Here is a 25,713-nt window from a genome sequence, read left to right as displayed (position 1 = left end):
ATAGTTGAGTGTTCAAACAGTTCAACCACTAATTTTAATCTACAGAAGGGGTAATTTTGTGTATCATCATTGGGGAAGTACATCAATTTATCGGGCATTGTCTTATTCCTTTAAATCCCTGAAAACATCCTATCCTTATTTTCAATTTATTTTGTTAAAGAAGGAGGGTTCTGTGCTCGACTAGAGTTGCTATTGGAGATTGATGACTGATTTCTTTTTGATTTTTTCACGTGTAAATGTTTGTCTGTCTTTACTTCTGTCTGTCCATCTCTCCGTTTATTTAAAAAAAAGACGTACAGAGAAAATATCTGGCGTTTGTCCTATATGTCTGCATGACTATTTGTATGTCCTTTTGTCTACAAGTCTGTCCAGATGTCTGTCTGATTGCTCGTTTGTCTGCATATCTGTCTATATGTCCGTTTGTCCGCATTTTTGTCTGTATGACCGTTACAATAATGCACAATATTATAAGTGAAGCATCTCTATAATCAAGTCCTATAAATGTCAGTATATATGTCCTTAAACATTATTCTGTATTTAGGAAGTTTTGCAACAAATTCACGTATAATTTTGTCAAAACTTGTGTGTTTATATTTTGTATATTAAGTTTTGACACTCTCAGGAGGTAACGTTTGTCTGTCATACCGTTTCAGAGCTTTGCTTTTATGGATGTTGTCATCCTTGTTTTATGTATAATCATCTTTTTGTCCTTTTCTCTATTTTTGTTTTTTTTATGACCATTTAACATTTAATTTGTTTGTTAGCTTCTCAATTATTTTTTTGTGATTTGGTACTTTTTATATCATCCTTGTTTTTTTTTATTATTCGTAGAAAATTGTTTATAAAACGACATGATATGCGATTTTATGATATGGCTTAGAACTAGTTCTTATCCAGCGGATATTATTTGGTTTCAAATCCATACTGGAATAAAGATTCCTGATACTACTTGGTTTGATTCATATGTTAAATGTTGGCAGATTGGGGTTAAACACTTTGTTTCTATTGGTACAACTAAGGTAGTGTCCATCTATACTTTATATATTTATTATCAAGAATTTATAAAGATCCTTTTTTATTCTAATTATGATTATTTGTGTAAAATACATTTGATTATTGAAGGAAGTAAAATTCTTATCAATTAAGAATTATAATAGTTATTTCTTGCATTGTATTATAAACGGCTTTCCGCGGATATAGAATGTACAATTATGAGATTAAAACTAGTTTTTTAGTACCGAGGTGCCAAAGGCACCGGCTAAAAAAAACTGGTTTTAACTTTATGATTGTACATTTTTATATTCGTAGAAAGCTGGATATTACACGATGAAAGACATAGTTTTTTCATATGGATGAGAACCTGATCCTATCCACCTGATTCGAATGAATACAAAAATTGTATTAATATATTTAATTTTTTTTTCAGAAAGGAAGAAGACATTGGCCCTCAAAATACATTGGGGCCCAAAGCTCTCTCATTAATTGGCAAAAAACACTTTGGGCACTTGAAATCTTTATTTAGCAGTATCCAGAAGTGGTAATTTTGTTTCTTGTATTCATTTGAATCCTGTGGATAGGAACCGGTTCTCATCCATATGAAAAAACTATGTCTAGCATTGTATTATATCCAGCTTTCTACGGATATAGAAATGTACAATCATAAGATTAAAACCAGTTTTTTTAGCCGGTGCCTTTGGCACCTCGTGGCTAAAAAAACTAGTTTTAATCTTATAATTGTACATTCTATATCCGCGGTAAGCCGTTTAGTATAAGATACGAGAAATAACTATTCTCGTATTCATTTAAATCCGGTGGATAGGAACCGGTTCTCATCCATACGAAAAAACTATGTCTATCATCGTATTATAACCAGATTTATACAAATATAAAAATGTACAATCATAAGATTAAAACCAGTGTTTTTAGCCCGTAGCTTCGGCACCTCACTGCTAAAAAAACTGATTATTATCTTATAATTGTACATTCTATATCTGCGTAAAGCGGTTTATAATAAGATAAAAGAAATAACTATTCTTATTCATTGGCTTAACAACATTAAATAAATTTTGATTGGGTGGTTTATTGAGTTGAGACCCCAAACATATTAACCATTAATTGTAATCTGAAGAAGTCCTAATTTTTGCAAATTTATTGTCCATTGTCTAATCCCTTAAGATCCCTGGGGCAGCACTACTCTACCAATTCTGTAATATACAGGGACTTTAGGGATAAGACAATTCATGATGAACTAATGCTCTCAAGCCAAATGAAGATAAACAAAATTAATAGAAGTTATTAGATAGAAATTTTTGGTTGAAAAGTTTGAAGCAACCAATGAAAATTCAAAAAAGTACCCAAATTTTTTTAATCAACGAAAAAAAAAAATTGGGTACCAGTGTAGTTTCCTGTCCATTCCTTCTCCTCACTGATAAAAAAACCAAATAGGTCCCCACAATATTTCTACGAGTAAAGCTACTCTATATGTCCGTCTGTTTGTATGTCCAGTTCATTCAGAGAGAGAGGGGACTTAATAACTTTGTGGATTTTATGGTAATTCTGATTGGTTGAATCATTGAATTAAGTGTCCATAAAGTTTAAACCATAGTTTGTTATATACAGGAGTGATAATTTCATGTATCATCATTGGGGATGTACATCACTTTATCAGCCATTGTTTTATCCATTTAGAGCCCAAGATGTGTCTAAAGCATTTTGGTGGAAAATATATTTTTTTTTAATCATAATTTACTAGGTCCATTGGATCTCACTAACCACTGAACCGAAATGCTTCTCCTTTACAGTGAAGCTCTTTATAGGTCAAGGGAAGGTTTTTAACTATTTCAGGTAAGGTTTTTTGATTTAGGTGAAGATCAAATAACCACTTCATCTACAGTAAGTGCCCCTAGAGGGTTCTAAGAGTGTAGCCCCTAGTATATGTATAAAGGTTATGTAATTCTTTATCCTATGCTAGTTGCTTGCCTCATCCCTTTATTTTAGATTTATTTTAGATTTATTTTGCTTGTCAGTTATACCTTATTCCTTTAATTATTCCATCCCTACATATATATATATATATATCCCTTGAATAAGTTTAATTAAATCAAATTACTAAGAAATTTGTATATACACACCCATTTTTAATGGGAAGTATTTCTTATCAATTGTATAATAATTGGGCTTTTAATAAGTAGTTGATAAGTTTCAGTCTTTAAATAAACATAAAAAAAGGTAATGATATAACAATTTAAATAATAGAATGATATTGTGTGTCCATTAGGGTCTCTTAAATGGCCTAAAAATTTGCTGATTTGATAGATGTTAGGTTATTTGTTATTTTTATTTGTCAAGTTATTAAATTAAAATTATTTCTAATAAAATAAAATGATATTTTTTGTATGTTTGATAAGATCTCATGAATTGTTAACCCTTACAGATCGGGCCCAAATTCCTACCTTAATAGATTGGGGGGGGGGGGGGTCATATTGACCCCCCCCCCCAGTTAGAGACATAAATTTTTTTTCTTGTGGTTTATGTGTATTTTTAGAGAAAATTACTTTTTCTAGTCATAGCGGTCAGACTGCTCCTTAGCCACGAACTTTTATTTTTCATAACAAAAAAACACTATTTCTGATCATCGCCGAAAAACGGCAAATAAGGGAAACCGCCATTTTCTGCGGTTATGGCGGTAAAACAGCACAAAAAATTAATATTTTATCTGTTTTTTGTTGCTCAAGGATTTACCAAAAAAAATTATAGGTCTTTAGCTGTAATAGAAGCCACGATATTCATGATATATGTCTGTAGTAAAAGCCGGACAAAAATTGGTCATAAAGTCAGCCAGGGAGCGGTCAGACGGTCATAACACCACTTTTCTTAGAAGATCATTGATATCTAAGTATTCACCAACAAATTTTATGTTTCTACCTTATACACAAAAGTCATAATGTAGAAATTAAGATTTATTTAAATTTTTTTCTAAATTTGGTGCCACCTAACCGACTTTGACCGGACGCCACGACCGACACAGACCAGATATCCTAATAAAATCAACTTATACCGACTTATAATTACTAAACTTAAAAAGTCATGAAGTCACAACTCTCTATCTTACCTACAAAAAAAATGACATTGAAAAAACTAGAGGGGGGGGGTCAATTGATCTGTAAGGGTTAAACTGTTTTATAAATCAGGAGAGAAGGTCAAAGGGCAGGTTTTAGTCTATTTAATATCATTGACAAATTTTATTTAGATTACATCTTTTGAAGTATAGTTTCATAAGATGTCTAGTGCAGAACCTCCTCAAGATGAGGAGACTGCTGTCAATGTAGTCAATGAATTGCTAAAAGATCTCATCAATTCTGTGGTAGAACTTAATGAGGTAAAGTTAATATTATCATTTAAAATTTGAGTTTTACTGCACATTGTATAATTACCAGTTGATATACTTAAACAATAAATTAGAATGTCTAATGTATTCAATTAAATAGTAATTTATGTAAAGGAAAGAACAACTCCTGATGGCATGTCTGACCAAGTTGAAAATGGTGAACACTTGTCAAACTTTGATGCAGAGGAGGAAACATCAAATAAAGTATTTATAATAGTTATTTCTTGCATTGTATTATAAACAGCTTTCCGCGGATATAAAAATGTACAATTATAAGATTAAAACCAGTTTTTTAAAGCCCCAAGATGCAGAATGTAGGGGATACAAAAAACGGGTTTTAATCTTATGATTGTACATTTTTATATTAATAGAAAACTGGATATAATAGGATGCTAGACAATGTTTTTTTTTGTATGGATGAGAACTGGTTCTAATCCACCGGATATTAATTGGTTTTGAATGAATATTAGAAAATAATATTATAATTTATGTAAAGGAAAGAACAATTACTGTTGGCATGTCTGACCAAGTTGAAAATGGTGAACACTTGTCAAACTTTGATGCAGAAGAGGAAACATCAAATAAAGTATTTATAATAGTTATTTCTTGCATCGTATTATAAACAGCTTTCTGCTGATTAAAAATCTTCAATTAATAGATTAAAACCAGTTTTTTAAAGCCCAGAAATGTCGAAGGCACGGTCTACAAAAACTGGTTTTAATCTTATGATTGTACATTTTTATATTTGAAGAAACTGAATATAATACAATGCAAGTCATAGTTTTTTTGTGATGGGAACCGGTTCTAATCCAACGGATAGTAATTGGTTTTCAATGTATACAAGAAAATAGTATTATAATCTATGTAAAGGAAAAAATAATTTCTGTTGGAATGTCTGACCAAGTAGGAAATGGTGAACTCTTGTCAAATTTTGATGCAGAAGAGGTAACATCAAATAAAGTATTTATAATAGTTCTTTCTTGCATTGTATTAAAAATAGCTTTCCGCAGATAAGAAATGTTCAATTATTAGATTAAAACCTGTTTTTTAAAGCCCCAAAATTCCGAAGGCATGCGCTGAAAAAACAGGTTTCAATCATATGATTGTACATTTTTATATTTAAAGAAAACTGAATATAATACAATGCTAGTCATAGTTTTTTTTTATGACGAGAACTGGTTCTAATCCAACGGATAGTAATTGGTTTTCAATGTATACAAGAAAATAAAATTATAATCTATGTAAAGGAAAAAAGAATTTCTCTTGGCATGTCTGACCAAATTGGAAATGGTGAACACTTGTCAAATTTTGATGCAGAAGTGGTAACATCAAATCAATTATTTATAATAGTTATTTCTTGCATCTTATTATAAACAGCATTAAAAAATGTTCAATTATAAGATGTACATTTTTATATTCATAGAAAACTGGATATAATACAATGGTAGACAAAGTTTTTTCGTATGGATGAGAACTGATTCTAATCCATCGGATATTAATCGGATTTGAATGAATATATGAAAATAATATTATAATCTATGTAAAGGAAAAGAGAATTTCTGTTGGAATGTCTGACCAAGTTGGAAATGGTGAACACTTGTCAAATTTTGATGCAGAAGAGGTAACATCAAATAAAGTATTTATAATAGTTATTTCTTGCATCGTATTATAAACAGCTTTCTGCTGATTAAAAATCTTCAATTAATAGATTAAAATCAGTTTTTTAAAGCCCAGAAATGTCGAAGGCACGGTCTACAAAAACTGGTTTTAATCTTATGATTGTACATTTTTATATTTGAGGAAACTGAATATAATACGATGCAAGTCATAGTTTTTTTGTGATGGGAACCGGTTCTAATCCAACGGATAGTAATTGGTTTTCAATGAATAGAAGAAAATAGTATTATAATCTATGTAAAGGAAAAAAGAATTTCTGTTGGAATGTCTGACCAAGTTGGAAATGGTGAACACTTGTCAAATTTTGATGCAGAAGAGGCAACATCAAATCAAGTATTTATAATAGTTATTTCTTATAATGTGTTATAAATAGTTTTTCGAGCATATAAATGTACAATTAAGATATTAAAACCATTTTTTTTAGCCCTGAGATGCCCAATGCACCGGCTAAATATACTGGTTTTTAATCTTATGATTGTACAATTTTATATTAATTGAAAACTGAATATAATACGATGCTAGTCATATTTTTTGTATGGATGAGAACTGGTTCTAATCCACCAGATAGTAATTGGTTTTCAATGAATAGAAGAAAATAGTATTATAATCTATGTAAAGGAAAAAAGAATTTCTCTTGGCATGTCTGACCAAATTGGAAATGGTGAACACTTGTCAAATTTTGATGCAGAAGAGGTAACATCAAATAAAGTATTTATAATAGTTCTTTCTTGCATTGTATTACAAATAGCTTTCCGCAGATAAAAATTGTTCAATTATTAGATTAAAACCAATTTTTTTAGCCCCAAGATGCCAAATGCATGGGCTAAATAAAATTGTTTTTATCTTATGATTGTACATTGTTATATTGATAGAAAACTGGATATAATAGGATGCTAGACAATGTTTATTTCTATGGATGAGAACTGGTTCTAATCCACCGGATATTAATCGCTTTTGAATGAATACAAGAAAATAATATTATAATCTATGTAAAGGAAAAAAGAATTTCTGTTGAAATGTCTGACCAAGTTGGAAGTGGTGAACACTTGTCAAATTTTGATGCAGAAGGGGAAACATCAAATCAAGTATTTATAATAGTTGTTTCTTGCATCATATTATAAACAGCTTTTTGAGCATATAAAATGTACAATTATGAGATTAAAACCAGTTATCTTAGCTCCAAGATGCCCAATGCACCGGCTAAATAAACTGGTTTTAATCTTATGATTGTACATTTTTATATTAATTGAAAACTGGATATAATACGATGGAAGACAAAATTTTCTCATATGGATGAGAACCAATTCTAATCCACCAGATATTAATTGGTTTTGAATGAATATATGAAAATAATATTATAATCTATGTAAAGGAAAAAAGAATTTCTGTTGGAATGTCTGACCAAGTTGGAAGTGGTGAACACTTGTCAAATTTTGATGCAGAGGAGGAAACATCAATTCAAGTATTTATAATAGTTATTTCTTGCATCTTATTATAAACAGCATTAAAAAATGTTCAATTATAAGATGTACATTTTTATATTCATAGAAAACTGGATATAATACAATGGTAGACAAAGTTTTTTCGTATGGATGAGAAATTGGATTTGAATTAATATATGAAAATAATATTATAATCTATGTAAAGGAAAAAAGAATTTCTGTTGGCATGTCTGACCAAGTTGGAAGTGGTGAACACTTGTCAAATTTTGATGCAGAAGAGGTAACATCAAATAAAGTATTTATAATAGTTATTTCGTGCATCGTATTATAAACAGCTTTTTGAGCATATAAAATGTACAATTATGAGATTAAAACCAGTTATCTTAGCCCCAAGATGCCCAATGCACCGGCTAAATAAACTGGTTTTAATCTTATGATTGTACATTTTTATATTAATTGAAAATTGAATATAATACAATGCTAGTCACAGTTTTTTTTTATGACGAGAACTAGTTCTAATCCAACGGATAGTAATTGGTTTTCAATGAATAGAAGAAAATAGTATTATAATCTATGTAAAGGAAAAAAGAATTTCTCTTGGCATGTCTGACCAAGTTGGAAGTGGTGAACACTTGTCAAATTTTGATGCAGAAGAGGTAACATCAAATAAAGTATTTATAATAGTTATTTCTTGCATCTTATTATAAACAGCATTAAAAAAAGTTCAATTATAAGATGTACATTTTTATATTCATAGAAAACTGGATATAATAGGATGCTAGACAATGTTTATTTCTATGGATGAGAACTGGTTCTAATCCATTGGATATTAATCGGATTTGAATGAATATATGAAAATAATATTATAATCTATGTAAAGGAAAAGAGAATTTTTGTTGGAATGTCTGACCAAGTTGAAAATGGTGAACACTTGTCAAACTTTGATGCAGAAGAGGAAACATCAAATAAAGTATTTATAATAGTTATTTCTTGCATCGTATTATAAATAGCTTTCCGCGGATATAAAAATGTACAATTATAAGATTAAAACCAGTTTTTTAAAGCCCCAAGATGCAGAATGTAGGGGATACAAAAAACGGGTTTTAATCTTATGATTGTACATTTTTATATTAATAGAAAACTGGATATAATAGGATGCTAGACAATGTTTTTTTTGTATGGATAAGAACTGGTTCTAATCCACCGGATATTAATCGGTTTTGAATGAATACAGGAAAATAATATTATAATATATGTAAAGGAAAAAAGAATTCCTGATGGCATGTCTGACCAAGTTGGAAATGGTGAACACTTGTCAAACTTTGATGCAGAAGAGGAAACATCAAATAAAGTATTTATAATAGTTATTTCTCGTATCATATTATAAGCATTTTTCTAAAGACATTAATGTATAGTTATAAGAATAAATCCAGTTTTTTAACCCCAAGATGCCGAATGCAGGGGATACAAAAAACATGTTTTAATCTTATGATTGTGCATTTTAATATTTGTAGAAAACTGGATATAATATGATGCAAGACATAGTTTTTTTTCATATGAATGAGAACCGATTATAATCCACTGGATATTAATAGGTTTAGAATTAATACAAGAAAAAATCTTATTTTTGTAACATTTCTTTTAAGCTCAATACAAGTTTCCTTCCAGACAACCAACTAAGCACACAATGCCCCTCCGACAAAACAAACATTTTGTATTCTTAAATTACTTTTCATTTGAGTCAAACTCCTAAAAATCATTTATCAGCTAAAGACTTTTAAATCATAAATAACTGATAGTTGACAAAAAAAATCCTGGATGTTTTTCAAAATTGATATTACACTGAATATTATAAGCTAACCAACAAAAAAATATTTTTATAGGGTGGTGGAGATTCGCCTACAGAGGATATGGCTATTAATGTTGCTATTAGATCTTCTGCTGAGCAAGTTTTGTTTACTAAGGTATTGTTCAATTACTTTCATGCAAATGTTATAATGTGCCTTTAAGTACAATTCATTGGTATAAAAGTATTCATAAAAACTCTTAGTAGGAAACACTATAGAGCTAATCACAAACGGTTTATTAGGGACCCCTTAAAAATAAGGGTATCTTTAGCTTTACTTTAGTTTAGGGGAGATAGGCTACCCTTAAATTTAGTAATGTCAAGCTTAAGTAAAGATTTTGATAGGCATACTTTAGCCTTACATAAACCTCTAATATCAAAATAAGGCTAGCCTTAACTTATCTCTGTCAACATTAGGTATACTTAAACCTGTCAGATTAATGTTAAGATATTTAAAAATCTTTTTAGCTTATTCTTTATATAGTTGTCTATGTAAAATAACGTTGATTTAATAAAAAATATTTCAGAAATGTATTACAGTTCTCTTTGTATTATTTGTAAGATACACTCTTTGTAGGATTAAATGCTAATGTTAGTCACAGAGAAAAAAATGAAAGAGGGAAATCAAGGGAATTAAAGGACAGATATAATTAGTAGGCCTTGGCATTATTGCTGTGCTATGTCATATTGATGTTGCACCTATTTTCAAACAAGAGGTATTTAAAGAAGATAAATTTACTTTAAAAAAAAAAATAATTAAATAGTTTAAAAAAATATTTTAAAACATTTTTTAGTAATATCATGGATTTAAATCTACTCTATAATTTTAAAGTCACGTCTGTCCATCTGAAACATTAATTATAAATATGCTTAAAAATGATATTTGAAAATATGTTCTTTTAACTCTTATTATCATTACTTATGACATTTAAGAAGGCTACACCAATTTGATTAATTCAACCCCTCTCCCATTTACTGCCCCCCTTTCCCCCCAATTAAATATATGTATAGTTTTAAGTAACTCTGAGGTGTCTTACATTGCAGCCCTCCCCCACTCCCTTTCCTGTACTTATATATACCCTTTTTCATCGCTTTCCCCCATAAGGTACTTGGTGTTCTTCATTTTGAGTTATATAAGTTGATTTTCATTAGCAAAGTTTTATAAGACCTAAAGGCGTTTAAAAATTGTCATGAATGAGGCTGTACATTTATATTTTAAGTTTTTAAAAAAAATCTCTTAATCTTAATCTTGTTTTTATTACTTAAAAGATTTAACATTTTTTTAGCTGATTATAAAAACTCTTCCTATCTTTCATGCAAAAGATAGGATACCCTAAGAAAAAATAAGGCTTTCCTTATTTTATTTAAATAATAATGAATAAAATTCTTTCTTAGCTAGACAATTTAATACATTTTTTTTAACAAAACATATTGTAGATTAAACTTAACTTTACTACAACAGAAAAAAAAATTAACAATCTATTTGCATTGTCTATTGGATGTACTCTTTGCATTTTTCCTTTCTTATTTGAGAGTTGCTAAACAAGAATGACAACATCAATAAAAGCGAAGCTCTAAATTTGTAAACAATTATAATGTAAAAATGATTAAATGCAGGATAATGACATACACACACTTTTTAGGAATCATTATTTCAAATATAAGATCAAGATGAATAGGATAACTAAATAATTAAAGTTTTTATAAAAAAAGTTTTAAAAATCAGTATGTTTAAAATGAACATGTGGGCATTCGGATAACGATTATAGAGTTGCTGAATCTTATCTAACTATTACAGAAAACATTATTTGAAATTGATAGGATAATTCTTATATGCCAAAATTAATAATATGAGCTATCAGATACAGATGGACGGACCTACCCTTGTTATAGAAAAGCTTCGCTTATAAAAAGAGTAAACGGTTGGACCCTCAGATGTAAAAACTTTATTTTAGTGTTTGGCCAAAATGACTTAGCAATTGTATCTGTAATTACATCTAAAACACCCTTTGCTATTTTTAAAATCCTAGAAAAAATTTTTTGCAAGAAAATTGCATAATTTCGCAACCTTTTTTAGAACCACTACATAACTCGAGTTTTAAAACTTTTTATATAAAATCCTTTTTACAAAAAATATCAATAATTACTTAAAATTAAACCTGAAAGAAAAAAAATCTCATTACACGTGCTAATTTTCATGTTTTAGGTCTTTTTTTGAGGAAAGTATAACTTCCACATTTTTGACAATAATTATATTTTTTTAACATTTCAAAGTAAAATATAATAAAACTTAAACGATTTTTCTTGAATTATCAGTTGAAAATTTCATCAAACATGCAATTTAAGTGATGAAAATTTAATAAAATCATTTTTTGAATGTTTAGAATTACCAATTTTCTACATTTAAAACAAAATGTTAACAAAATTTAAAAACATTTTAACATATAACTTCAAAAATCAATAACATTTTATAAATAGATGTTTCAAAAAATAAATCATTAAAAGGTATTAAAATGCATTTGAAATTACTTAAAATTAAAACGAGAACATCTTTTTACACTGTATTCTGTGTAATAGAGTTTAAATGACATGATTAGTGAATGAAATATTTCCTAAACTCATTAAGCCTTTTTGTGACTATATTAAAAATAATTTATTTTGTTTTATATTGTTTTTTATTCAAATATTTGACAAAATTTTCCCTACGTCAATAAAATAAAGTCAGTTTTTTACTGTTTCCAGGTTTTTCTTTATAATTATAACAATTAAATATAATAAAAATCTTCATTATCTTTTATTTGAATTATCATACACATTAAAATGTAAAGTATAAGCTAGAATAGCACTTTTTTCAACGAATATTTTAATGACATTATATCAAAATAATTCCTCTTAAATACCACACAACATATGATTGGGAAGTATAGCCATTTCTTGGAGGTATAATATTTACAAAAATACCATTAATTCTGTTTTTATCAGAAGTTAAAAAAATTGAACAATTCTAAAACAATGGTTGGCTGTCTAGATATTGAGTACACTAAGACTACGGCTCTGTTCTATTGAAATAACGTTGCAAAAAGAGGGGTTTTGAAAGTAATCTACCTAATTTTTTTTAAAGAACCAACAAGTACTGTCAGTATCTTTTTTCTTGTAATCTAGCAGACAATCAAATCATAACACAATTTTCATAATACAATATTCAGGTTTCTACTTCACATTTTAAAAAATATACTGATCAATAAAATGTTCAAAATTTTACTTTGTACTAATTGAAAAAATATGTTGTAATTCTTATTTTAAAGTTACATTTTTATCCCTGACAAAATCATAGACGACTTTTAAAGGCATCTTATCTAAACTTTTTGAAGAAAAACTTAAAAACGTTAATTAAGTATGAAAACTATTTTCTTCGATTTTTCTGAAGTTATTATCCCATTCTATGGATTTTTTATTATCATTTACTTATATCGAAAGTGCCAAACATTGTACCCTAACTTATTCATTTAATAAAAAACCAACCGTGAGAACAAAGTTGCATTCTCTCAATTAAATTTGTTATGTAATTACATTTATGTTCCTCATCTTATTAGTATTGTTATTTTTAAAATTTTAGATTTTAGGAACCTGCCTTAATTGAATAGATATAGGACATTTAGATACACATTTTCTAAAGCAGCCAATAGGAAAACAATGTAGCAATAATTAGGCCATATTATTGGTTAGAAATCGTGCAGATTTTTGTACAAAAGTAAGGACGTCAAAATATGTGGGGAAGGGGGGGGGGGAGGGATGGGTGTTTATCTTCCTAAAAATGCTTGAAAAAAAAATTGTTTTTTATTACCCTCACAATAAAATCTTTACCAACATTTGATAAAGGGGTAAATAATTTTTAGTAGTGAAGCTACTCTATAGATCCAAATGTTTGTCAATCTGTCAGTTTGTCCTTCAAAGACAAAAATGTAGAGAATATGATTATCTCAGCTCCTATTCAAGATATACAGCAGTAACTTTTTGTCAACACTCTCATATTAAGAAGAATAATTATCTATTAAACAGCCAATGCAATTGGACTGCTTTTTAGCAGGTTTTAAAATTTTTCACAATTTCCCTCATATCTTTGGTATTTTTGGTCCGATTTTAAAATTTTTTGTATATAATGATATCAAAATTTAACCCTTACAGATCAGGCCCTAATTCCCAACTTAATAGATTGGGGGGGCTAATGTAGCCCTCCTCTCTATCTTGGCTCCTGTTACACATAAATTTCTTTTCTGGTGGTTCATGTGCATTTTAGAGAAAATTACTTTTTCTAGTCATAGCCATCAGACCGCTTCTTAGCCACTTTAAAGCGGACAGCTGCTAAATATTAAAACAGCTGTAAGGCTGCCAAATTTTAAGCTAGGATCACCAAATTTTAGGTGGAAATTTTTTTTTATATCAAAAAAATACTTTTTATGACCATTGTCTAAAAAACAGCAAATAACGGAAACCGCAATTTTTGGCAGTTACGGCGTTAAAATGGGAGTTGGCGGTGCCAATAAATATTTTTATCTGTTTCTATCACAATAAAAGACAAAATTATAGGTAGGAAATAGAAAATTGGTCAAAAAACGGCCAAGAAGTGGTCAAACTATCATGACCTTACTATTCAAGGAAGTTTATTATTGCTCAAGGATTGATATTTATGATACATGTCCATAATAAGTCAGAAAAAAAAATCAGTCATAAAATCCGTCACAGAGCGATAAAATGTTAAAACGGTCATTACACCACTTTTCTCAGATGTTCATTGATATCTAAGTATTCACCAAAAAAAAATTTAGGTCTCTACCTTTTACACTAAAGTCATAATGTAGAAATTAAGATTTGTTTAGAATTTTATCTAATTTTGATGGCACCTAACCAAATTTGACCGGACACCACGACTGACACAGACTAGATAGCCTTATCTAATCAACTCTAGCCGATGTATAATTACTAAACTTTAAAAGTCATGATGTAATGAAGGCAAGTGACATTGAAAAAACAAGAGGGGGGGGGGGCTAATTAAGCCCCCCCCCGATCTGTAAGGGTTAATTTCCCATTGCTCTAAGGGAAACATCCATGGTAATTGGACTGCTTTTTAGCAGGTTTTTGGCTATAGGACTACTTCCTAGAGTATTTAACCCATTAGTGACAATTCTACTTCCCGTGATCCGATTTTTGTGAAATTTTCAGGGTTTCTTAGTTTTTATCAAACTTAAACAAGTCTCGAAATAAGTTTTTTGATAATATGTAAGACAAAAAAGTTTTTTTTTTCGTTCAGTACTGCACGATTCGGATCGAACACTACTGCACGACACTAAAAATTGAAACACAATTGCACAAATAAACCATAATTATTGAGGGGATGGGGGAGGTGGTGGAAGGGGAATATTATGCTAAGATAAGTTGGCTTATATATATCTCCAGAGGCATCTTGATCACACATTGGGGGGGGGGGGGGAGGGGGGGTTATGTATAAAGTAGAACAAAAAATAAGCTGCTTCATTTCTAATCAATTTTCATTTAAGGATAACATCATCCATAAAAGCGAAACCTTGAAATAGTAAGGCAAACAAAAATTAACACTTGTAGAGTGTCAGAACTGAATAAGCAGAAAATTAATATATAAGTCTAAACAAAATTGGAAGCAAATTTGTTCAAACTTCTTAAATACAGGATACTGTATAAGGACATACTTACATTTTCAGGACTTGAATATAGAGATGCTTTGCTAATAACATTATTCCTTGTGGTAATAGGAATCAGTATTCAATTCTAACCTGTTTAAATTAAAGAAAAGAGTTAACTGTCCCAGACGGACGGACAGACCAACCCTAATTATAGCAAAATTTTAAAGCTTAACCTTTACAGATTGGTGGGGGGGGAGGGCTTAATATGCCCCCAAAAGGATATTAAATATTTTTAGGGTACGTAAAAATTGGTTAAATTCGCCATGAATTTTGGACATTCTCTATATGCGCAGCGACTCTATAACTAACAGGGAGGGAGGGGACATGGGCTGTAAATTACACTGGTACCCAAAAGTGTATACCTGTGGGTATTTTTATTGCATTTTGGTTTGTTGTTTCCAAAAGAGTTGTGTCTAAACTTTTAAACCATTATTTTTAAATTACCGAATCAGTAATACTGTTTATCATCATTGGAGATATAATTGTATATCAATGTATCGTCCCAATGCATTATTCCTTTAGAATAGTTTTAAAATCTATTAATCCATCTTAACCCAAGACTACCTTATCAAACTAACATCTTTGTACAGGCCAAATATATATATCAAAAACAAAAGTTTTCATTCTCAATCGTCCTGTAAAGGAAAAAAGTATATTTTTGAAAAATCTGAATCAGATATTAATATTTCTTTTTTTCTTTGATTTAATGAATCGTAGAGATGCATCACATCATTATAAAATGTTGGGTAGGTAAAACTGCTGATTAAAATTAAATCTTTATAATTTATAATAGTAAAAACACATACCTATACAAATTTTTTGACATTTTAAACATATTTACACTTGCGCTACATTTTTAATAGTGGTCTAACCAATACAAAACAAACCAAAAAATCAGCTGAAATAAAGGGTTGAACAGTTAGGGAGTTGAATCCATTTTTATAGAAGCAGAAATATAATCTATGATTACGGTTTTGACCCTCTAAAAACGTAATCTACCATTCAACTTTCCCCTCTCTTGGTGATGATATCATCAACGCCGATATGAATTTTGTAATCTACCAATCCAATTTTGCCTCTCTTGGTGATGCTATCATCAATGCCGGTACGATTTTTGAAATGTCCCATTCCACTTTCAAGAGAGGCAAAACTGGAATGGTGGTTTACACTTTTAACATCGACATAATTGAAATCATACTAACTATTTTCAAATTATGTTAATTGTAGGAATGTTTAAAATACTATTTATAATTAAAAATTTTTTCAGTTGTACATAAACTCTCAAACAATTAGAATTGAAAAGGCTTGAATAAAGCGAAATATATTTTCTACAAAGAAGTGTGTTCTTACATGTGTAGTTAGCTCTAGCCGCGCGTTTATAAAAAAATTTTTATGTAAAATAAAAATAATAAATAGAATATACCATTACTATTATGTCGATTTAAATAAGGAAATCAATGTTTATGAATATGCTGATATGTAAACATAAATGTACCATTCCAGTTTCGCCTCTATTTAAAGTGGAATGGTACATTTTAAAAATCGTATCGGCGTTGATGATATCATCACCAAGAGAGGGGAAAGGGGATTGGTAGATTACGTTTTTTAGAGGGTCAAAACCGTAATCATAGATTATATTTCTGCTTCTATAAAAATGGATTCAACTCCCTGTTGGATTCAACTGTTGAAGATTTTGAATATGCGTAGCAAGAGGGGATTGTGGTGTGGTTGTTGTTTTCATTATTTATTTTCCTTTAGAATAATAATGACAAATAGTTATTTGTATATTTTAGAAACTTTAGCGTTGAGAGTACCTATCACATTCGAAAGACGTGAAACAATACTTTCTACTTTAGAATTTTGATGTAAAGAAAGAAGTAGATTATTTGTAGGATATTTCTATAAGGGAACTAGACTTAAAAAACTCAACTTTCATAAACTTAACAATTAAAAATGTCTTTAATAATTGTATAATTTTAATACAACCCTTTTACCCTCCAAAAAACTTATCACCCTATTATTGCGGCGCTACTTTTAAATATGTTTATCCTTGTTTATTTGCTGTGAGAGGGCTAAAAATTTGTATCAATTAAATTTAGTAGCGAAGCTACTTTAAAGTTCTAAATGTGGCTATGTTCAAAAAGTTTTTTGTATTATACGTCAGCTTATTCTGATAGAAGAAAAATCTTAAATATGAAGATTTCTAAAAGCAATAAGCATCGAGTTTTACTTTGTCAGTCGGTTTTAGGCTATTTAGAGGTGTATTTATTTAAGAATACTTATTGCATATATGAAAAAATTATATGGATATAGATAGATTTAAATGCTTTTTGATAGAAATGAATTTTAGAAAACACATGGAAAGATAGATAGACATACAGATATCCATTACATATTGATATATTTAAAGAAAAAATTTACTTCTATAGATTTTGATCTATCCATCCTATTATAGAAAGCTTTTAGTTTTTTTATGTTTGTCTGTCAATATCTTGCCAACCACTGAACCGATTGAGTTCTCCATTTTAGGAAGCTTCACGGGATTGTTTAAGGCTATACCATATGTCATATATATGTAAGTCTTTGGTTAGTTTTAGGCTATTTTACTTCTCCCTCCATTAGATAACAATGGCCCAGCCGATAGCAGAGAAAACTTTAGAGAAAGAAAATGACATAGAGACATATAGTTGTTGTTAAGGTATAGCAAGTGTTTTTAAACATAGATAGATAGATAATGTCAATACGAAAATTAACAGAATATCTATAGTCTGTCTGTCTGTGTATACCAAAGGATCTCGCTAACTGCTGAATCTGTTCGGTTATCCTTTACAGTGAAGCTTCTCATAGGTCCTGGGAAGATTTTCATCTATGAAACATTGCTAAAAGTTGATTTTTTGGAACATTAAATGTATTTAAAAATTATCGTTCTATAGTGTACGATCCCAATTGATCTATATTACACGAATTTATAGATCGTTCAATAGTGCACGTTCCGAATCGTTCATTATTGTACGACAATTAAATGTGAAAAAAAGCGCATTAAAAAAACACCTATGTCTAAAATTCTTTTTTTGTTGTAAAATATATAAAAAATACTAGATGATAAGTATACCTTTTTAAAAATATTTAAATCAAATGAGTATTTTTTACCTTCTTAAAAATATTTTTTTCGAATTTGATGGTGAAGCCATAACAAATGGTTTTGTACTAATTTATGGTTGACCAATACCAAACTTATATAATAGAATGTTTTGCCCATATCCTGACTCTATAATATTCATTAAGCCGAAAAAGACCTAAACCTTCAAATTTCATGTGTTTTTTAGGTTTTTTTAAATCGTGCATTATTGCACGAATTGTCACGAATGGGTTAAAGCTAAAGAATCAAGAAAAAAATATATCATCTAAAAATTTTGTTGACCAAATTATTGAATTTAAACAAATACGTCTAATTAATCAAAAGCATTTCAGAATTTTATATCATCTAAACATTTTGTTGCTGAAATTATAAAAATGAAACTTATACAGTTATAAATAAACAAAAAGGTTCGTCTTACACCTCTATATGTATGACAGAATTTGGTTCCAGATAGACCATCTAGATCTTATATATCTATTCATTGGATGTCAAAGCCGTTTCCACCTCTACCTGCTTTCTTTTGAACCCTTAGGCATCGCTAACTTTAATGTAAGCCTACCTTAAAGTTGTACTAAAAAAGCTTACATAAATTTGAAAGCAACCTTTATCCACCCAAAGAGGTAACTTTATCCCAAGAAAGTTAACTATTTAAATATGACTTCTTATATATGTTATGTCATATGCTTTACATCATGCGAGGGAAGAATTTTTTTAACCATATGATTAACGAAAGCAAAGGCTTATCCTATGAAAGACTATTTATAGATGATTCATTTTGCGAATGATATGAAAGGATAATTGCTCTTTCTAACCAAATTTTGTTTACTTTTTAACCAATATATGGTAGATTGATCCTCCCCTGTATTCCTATTGGCTGAATTTTGGAGTATGTATCTAGATTATACCTTTTAATAATTCTTACTTGATAATTTCTTTATTGGTGTTCCTTTGTTTCTTCAAAACTTGAATGACAGCTTTAAATGACTTATTTTTGATTATATTTTTTTACGGCAATGCTTTGCCTGTCTTATGAAGTGTTGATTTAGGGAAAAGAGAACACTGAAAACATTTTTTACTGTGTTAAGAAAATTGCTAATAAAACATCACATGTTTTATTTTAATAGAGAAAAAGGAACCAATGGGCTATTTATTACCAGCTTATACCAATAACGAAATTAATTTTTAAAAATCACGAACATTAACACTTGTATAGTGTCAGAATTGAATAATCAGAATATAAATGTATGAGAGTCGAAGCAAAATTGTAAGTAAATTTGTTGAAAAACTGCTTGATATAGAATAATGTAATCAATATACCAAAAAGCAGATCAAAGGGATAATTAGATCACATAAAAAATTGTTGTTTAAAAAGTAGAAAAATCAACATGTTTAAAATGGACGTATGGACATTCTGTTCATGATTATAGAGTTGCTATGCTTTCTAAATCGTACCTAACTACTACAGGAATCATCTGCAAAGTTTGAAATCAATAGGACAATTCTAACATGCATAAATTAACGAATAAAAGCTATCTTTCTTGGACGGACCAACCCTAATTATAGAAAAGCCTCGCTTTTAAAAATTAAAATGTTTTGAAGCAATTCAAATAAATCTAATATCTTTAGAGGGGTAGCCAAAAGATAGGGTGTATGTCTGTGTGTGTAGGACTGGACTAAGAACTGCGCATGAAAACAGTTTTTAGTATCTTTAAAAGTTTTTTAAAGCAAGAATAAGTTTCCTTTTTTTAAAAATATAACTAATGGCATATAAGAAGCTTCCATGAAAAGAAACCTATTCATTCCAGAAGCTAGCAAGATATTTTAAACATCCTTAATTATATCTCTTTTTTTATGACCATTGTATTTACCTTAACTTTTACTTTATTTCTAAAATAGCGGCTACGCCCCTATAGGCCTTTAGTGGCACTTTAGATGTTTTTATTTGTTAAAGTCTCTACATTACTTCTTTTTTTTACGATAATTCTCTTTATGTTACGTTGAAGTCTCCCATATATTTTAAATATTTCGATTTTTTTGTCATTTCTCTTGGGAGGGTGGTTGTACCCTCCCCCAAAATAGTTATAAACCTCCCCAGAAACCATGAGAATCTACCCTGTTAAGGAGTACCTGATCGGTTCAGCGTTTAGCGAGATCCTTTGGTACAGACACACAGACAAACAAACATCATGTTACTTTAGTATAAGAATTTTAGCGAATATGAAGGAACACAAATGAATATATCAATCAGTTGATAGCCTGATATCTAGTTGCCGAAAGTGTACGCAGTTTCCTGAGTGTTTCCTCATCCTAGCTCAATATTTACTACTAGCTAAAAATGCTTGAAACTTCAAAAAAAAATCAAAATTTAAAAAATTCAAATGTATAATGTATAAATCGTTTATACATTCAAATTTTGATTTTTTTAAGGGAAGTTTGGAGATTTGTAGCTAGTAGTAAATATTGAGCTAGGATGAGGAAACACTCAGGAAACTGCGTACACTTTCGGCAACTAGATATCAGGCTATCAATCAGTTAAATGTAGATTAAATCAGGGATCTAAAGGGATAAGACAATAGTAGATAAATTGATACCCCGCCCAAATTGAATTTTGGGATGCCTAGGCAAAATTGTTTAATTTTGATCTCCCCCCCCCCCTCCCATATAAAAAAGATTGGACGTCCTTGTCCTGTACAATTAGTGGCTGAAACGGCTGGATATTAAGATTAATGAACATACCAATTAAATTTCGAAAAAAGTCCCAAAAGTTATTAAGCTATTGAATAAGAAAACGTTATAATACAAATTTGGGGACTAATGTAATATTTTAGAAAGCCCAATGACCCCTCCCTCCCTGGATTGAATGAGAATTTGTACTTGCTTTCTACCTGACTTAACTAGATAAGATACCTTTAATATGTTAAGTATACCTAAGTAATTTTATGTAACCCTAATTAAATAATTAAGAATTAAAATAAAAAAATATGAAAGATAAGTCTTAATTAGAGTAAAGTTTTTTTCGTCTACATAAATAGAAAAAAAGAAACATTATAAATAACTAAAAGTGTACTCATTGTAATAAATTTTGAATAATGACTCTTTAAATGTAGAATGAAATGGTTACATCTAGATAGCCTGATATCTAGTTGCCGAAAGTGTACGCAGTTTCCTGGGTGTTTCCTCATCCTCGCTCAATATTTACTACTAGCTACAAATCTTCAAACTTCCCTTAAAAAAATCAAAATTTGAATGTGTAAACGATTTATACAATATACATTATAAATTTGAATTTTTTAAATTTTGATTTTTTTTTTTTGAAGTTTGAAGCTTTTTTAGCTAGTAGTAAATATTGAGCTAGGATGAGGAAACACCCAGGAAACTGCGTACACTTTCGGCAACTAGATATCAGGCTATCTACATCTATTTTGTTGTTCATTCATTTTAACGAAAAAAAATAATCTGCAAATCTTTAGGACACCTGCCCATTTCCAATATTTGAATATGATTTGTGTTTTTATATATAATGGGGGAGGTTAATTTACCATATATTCTATTAAAAAAATCACCCTATAAAAAAATATTTTTAAGTAACCATTCTTTATAATTAGAAAAATCAAAAATATCTTTTAAGAGGCCTTAGATGGTTAATTGCTATTATGTATAACATAGATAGGTTGTATGTTGCAGAATTTACAAGGAACCGTGCTCAAAAACTTAAAATGGATAGAAATATTTCTAAAAAATTTTAGTTAGAAAAACAATTGGCTGTTTTAAGACATAGTACTCGTGTATCAAACTTGCTTATTCTTGACATAACTTAATGTAACTAAGAACAAAATAGGAACGCCTAGTTAACTTCATAAGGTACCTTAAAGCTTCCCTAAGTCTTACTTAACATTACTACATTTAGGAATACTTATCAATAACTAAGAAACTCCAAAGGGATACTTAACTAAAAGCTTACATAAGCCTGACATAAGAAAATACCATTAGGGACACTTATCTTCGTTTGTGATTCACACTTATAAGTTTAAAGGAACACAGGGTACCTTAGTTTAGTATATTTTAAGCAAAGTAGAAAAAACGTTATTCATGGTTACCAGAGCATACCCGGGATCATGGCTCAATCACATCTGCATCCGCTTGTTGCCAGGGAGGTGACACCGTGTCAAAACTAAAGTCGTTAAAATGGTTACTACTGCTGCTATGTCTGGTGCGGGACATAAAAAGTAAGAGTAGGGGGAATGCCTTGGCCCATAAATAGGCACAACTCATTACCATGCACAGTTAGGACTTCTCAGACAAAAGTCATGCAATCAAAGGGTTGGTTGTCTGATGGATGTTACTTAACCTAATTTCCCATTACACTTGGATGATGCTCTGGATTCTCTAGATGATCACTTAAAATCAAAGGAGAATTGGGGAGGTGATGGTAAAATACCAGGGCAAAACAGATTAGGATAATGGTTGAATTCGGTTTTATGAATTTATTCAAATTTTAATGCCCAGATGAATATTTATGTTTACACTGCCCAAAACTTGGGTAAGACATTAAGAAAAGTATATCCTAAAAATAGTCATTTACTTTTCATTCCCATCTCCCCCATCACCCCCTTAACCCCCTTCATCATTAAAAATATTTATGATTAAAACAAATTTTTCTATAATTAATATTCACAAATTTTTAGCCCTTTATCTAGCTATTATGGGAGCTGAGACGTCCCCCCCCCCCCTGACCAATTAAGGTGCAAAAAGGGGTCTGAATTTAAAGGGTTTGAACAAAGGTTAAAGTAGTCACTCAACAATAAAAAATCAATTGCTTATTAAAATTAAAAAATAATATTTTATATAAAGGAATTAAAGAATCCTCCTTGTGAGACTGAGATAGAAAACATTACTGAAGAGGTAAGTTTACAAATTTTGTCTTTAATATATAATATAAAATAAATTGTGTTTATTTGAGTTATACTAACTTTATGTTTACAATTATAATAACAGGATGTTTGTGTTTGTGTAAATGCCAAAGGATCTCGCTAACCTCTAAACTGATAAATTTCTCCTTTGCATGGTAGCTTCTCATAAATTGGGAGAAGGTTTAGTATTTATTGGTGGAAGCTATAAATAAAAAAATAAATAAATGAGGAGTGATTGTACTTTTTCATTTTGGCACTAAAACTAGGGAGGTCAAATTCAAATTCAAATGTATAATTCACTACCACCTAAAGTGTCCCTAGAGGCTTCTAGGGCTGTAGCCACTAAATAAAACTAGAATAAACTAAGATATTAAAAAACAACTTACTTTTATTTTTCTTATCATAAAAGGAAAATCCTTTTCTATCTTAATATCTTTTATGGTTATTAGGTTATAGTTATTTGAATTTTTATATCTTATTCTTTGTTTTTACTTTATATCAAAACAAGGATGACAACCTCCATAAAAGCAAAACTCTAAAATTAGAATGAAGGACAAACAAAAAATAACTCATGTTGAGTGTCTTAAATCTCAAAAAATTGTACATAAATTGTACTTTAATTTTTAAGATTTTATTTTAGAGTTCCTCACTTTACCATGTTGTCCTAAGAATCATTGTTCCAAAAATAAGATAAAAAGGATAATCATATAATACAAAAAAATGTCAACAAAATATTAAAAAATCATCATATTTTAAATGGATATATGGACTTTCTGGTATGGATTATAGAACTGCAAAAAAATTGTACCTTATTGTTGTAGGAATTACCATGCAAAGTTCGAAATTGATAGGATAATTCTAGCATGCCTAAATTAAAGAAAGTTGCTAACCATTACGGACAGACCGACCCTAATTATAGAAAAGCTTTACTTTTAAACCATACTTAATAATATAAATGTTCTTATTTAGTTTTTTAGGTAATAAAAATTAAATTTATATATCAGTTTAGGGAAAATGGTCAAATATATTGGCCAGGCAAGATTTAGGCTAGATTTAGATTTAGGCTATACACGAAAAGGAACCCGCAGTGTTTAGTGTGAATGGATGGGCTAAGGGGGACTTTAGCCCCACCCCTAAGTGAGGTCAACCATAAATTGTGTTAATTCCCTATTATTGTGCTTACTTTTGATAAATAAAGACATTAGATATTCAAACCACTTGTGTTTTGTTCTAAATAGTGTAGCATCTCTATAACTTGCTACTTTGAAGCAAAGCCTTTCTGCAATTAAAATTGTCCAACCAAACGTTTATAAAGAATCTCGCTTCTAGCCTTAGAAATGACTAAAAAACCTCTAAAGGCTGGACAATTCTAAAAAAATTAAATGTTGATTTTTAGGTTTTTCTAGGCTAGGAACAAAATATTTTGAAATGTACAAAAGTTCCTGATTCTACTCACCAAGGCCCTTTCAGGAAGCACCATGAAGCCATAGTTCTGATTTAATAATTTTATTTACTTTTATTTATATGCAATTGTATGTATGGTAGCCAACGGTTTAAGATAAACTTTAAATAATTCAGTGGTGTAGTAAATTATTATAAAAATCATGTGCATATCCTTTTTTGGTCTCATATAAAAATATGCAAAATCGACCTACCCTACTACTTATAGATGTTGTCATCCTTGTTTTAATTCAATATCTCTAGTTTATATCTCTCTCACTTACTTTTATATTAATGCCATATCTTTTTTTAGATTTTTCTAAGTTTCATCATTTAACTTTCATTTCTCTTTCTCAATAAACCAATTTTTCTTCCCCATCATCTCTATCTAAAAGAAAGAAATAAATATTCAATAACTAATTTGAATAATAGTTTTCAAAAAGATTTTTTCAAATTCATTACCATCATCAAAGGGTTAAAACGTTTACAATTTTAGTTTTGATATTTAAAAACACTATGAAGTGTTGCTCCAAAGACAGTTTTACTTTAAAGTTAACATATTAATTGTTTTATATTTTAAAAAAATAACCCTAATTATCTGCAAAAACATTTTTAATATATAGTAAAAAACAACTTTAAAATCCCCCCGAAAAAGTTTTTGGGGACCTATTTGCATTTTTAGCTCTGCAGTATGATTTTACAGGTGTTAGAGTACATTTTTGATATACCTTTCAAACATAGGTTAAAAACAGTTTAAGATCTCATAGAATCAATTGTTATATGTTTAAAGGAGATACAAAATCCTGATTGCAAGTCTGAGAAGTCTGCTCCTCAGAATGAGGAGGTTGCATTGAATAATGTTAATGAGTTGTTAATCGTAGAAGAATTATGTGAGGTATACTCAGTTGAGGATTACAATTTTTCTTATTTATAAAATGAGTTTTAAAGGCCTCTTTAAATTTTATTTGCAATTGTAACATTCAAAGTTGTTTTACTGTTAAATGAACGTTGAAATTTGTATTGTATAAATAAAATATTTTTTATTGTCAAGGAGAAAATAAATCCTGTTAGCATGTCTGACAAAGTGGAGAATTTTGATATTAAAGACAAAACATCAATTACAGTAAATATGTTTCAATGTCAATATCTATATTT

The 25,713-nt window shown here is 29.5% G+C and overlaps 1 protein-coding gene across 1 annotated transcript in view; it reads left to right on the top strand.

Moving 5' to 3' along the window:
* Positions 1–4,279: 4,279 nt before the first annotated feature.
* LOC145307527 (uncharacterized) overlaps positions 4,280–25,713 on the top strand; it is a 67,427-nt gene continuing 45,993 nt past the window's right edge. Inside the window, exons 1-16 of the mRNA XM_080149983.1 lie at positions 4,280–4,378; positions 4,502–4,591; positions 4,884–4,973; positions 5,258–5,332; positions 5,934–6,008; positions 6,308–6,397; positions 6,683–6,757; positions 7,060–7,149; positions 7,437–7,526; positions 7,712–7,786; positions 8,088–8,162; positions 8,387–8,476; positions 8,768–8,857; positions 9,390–9,470; positions 23,060–23,110; positions 25,349–25,453. Coding sequence (XP_080006109.1) covers positions 4,280–4,378; positions 4,502–4,591; positions 4,884–4,973; positions 5,258–5,332; positions 5,934–6,008; positions 6,308–6,397; positions 6,683–6,757; positions 7,060–7,149; positions 7,437–7,526; positions 7,712–7,786; positions 8,088–8,162; positions 8,387–8,476; positions 8,768–8,857; positions 9,390–9,470; positions 23,060–23,110; positions 25,349–25,453 — 1,341 coding nt within the window. The remainder of the gene's footprint in view (positions 4,379–4,501; positions 4,592–4,883; positions 4,974–5,257; positions 5,333–5,933; positions 6,009–6,307; positions 6,398–6,682; positions 6,758–7,059; positions 7,150–7,436; positions 7,527–7,711; positions 7,787–8,087; positions 8,163–8,386; positions 8,477–8,767; positions 8,858–9,389; positions 9,471–23,059; positions 23,111–25,348; positions 25,454–25,713) is intronic.

Source organism: Acartia tonsa, chromosome 15 (genome assembly GCF_053477335.1).
Source record: "Acartia tonsa isolate MP-2025a chromosome 15, ASM5347733v1, whole genome shotgun sequence".
NCBI lineage: Eukaryota > Metazoa > Arthropoda > Copepoda > Calanoida > Acartiidae > Acartia > Acartia tonsa.
The sequence above is the reverse complement of the archived record's forward strand: the minus strand, read 5'-3'. Positions and strand labels throughout refer to the sequence as shown.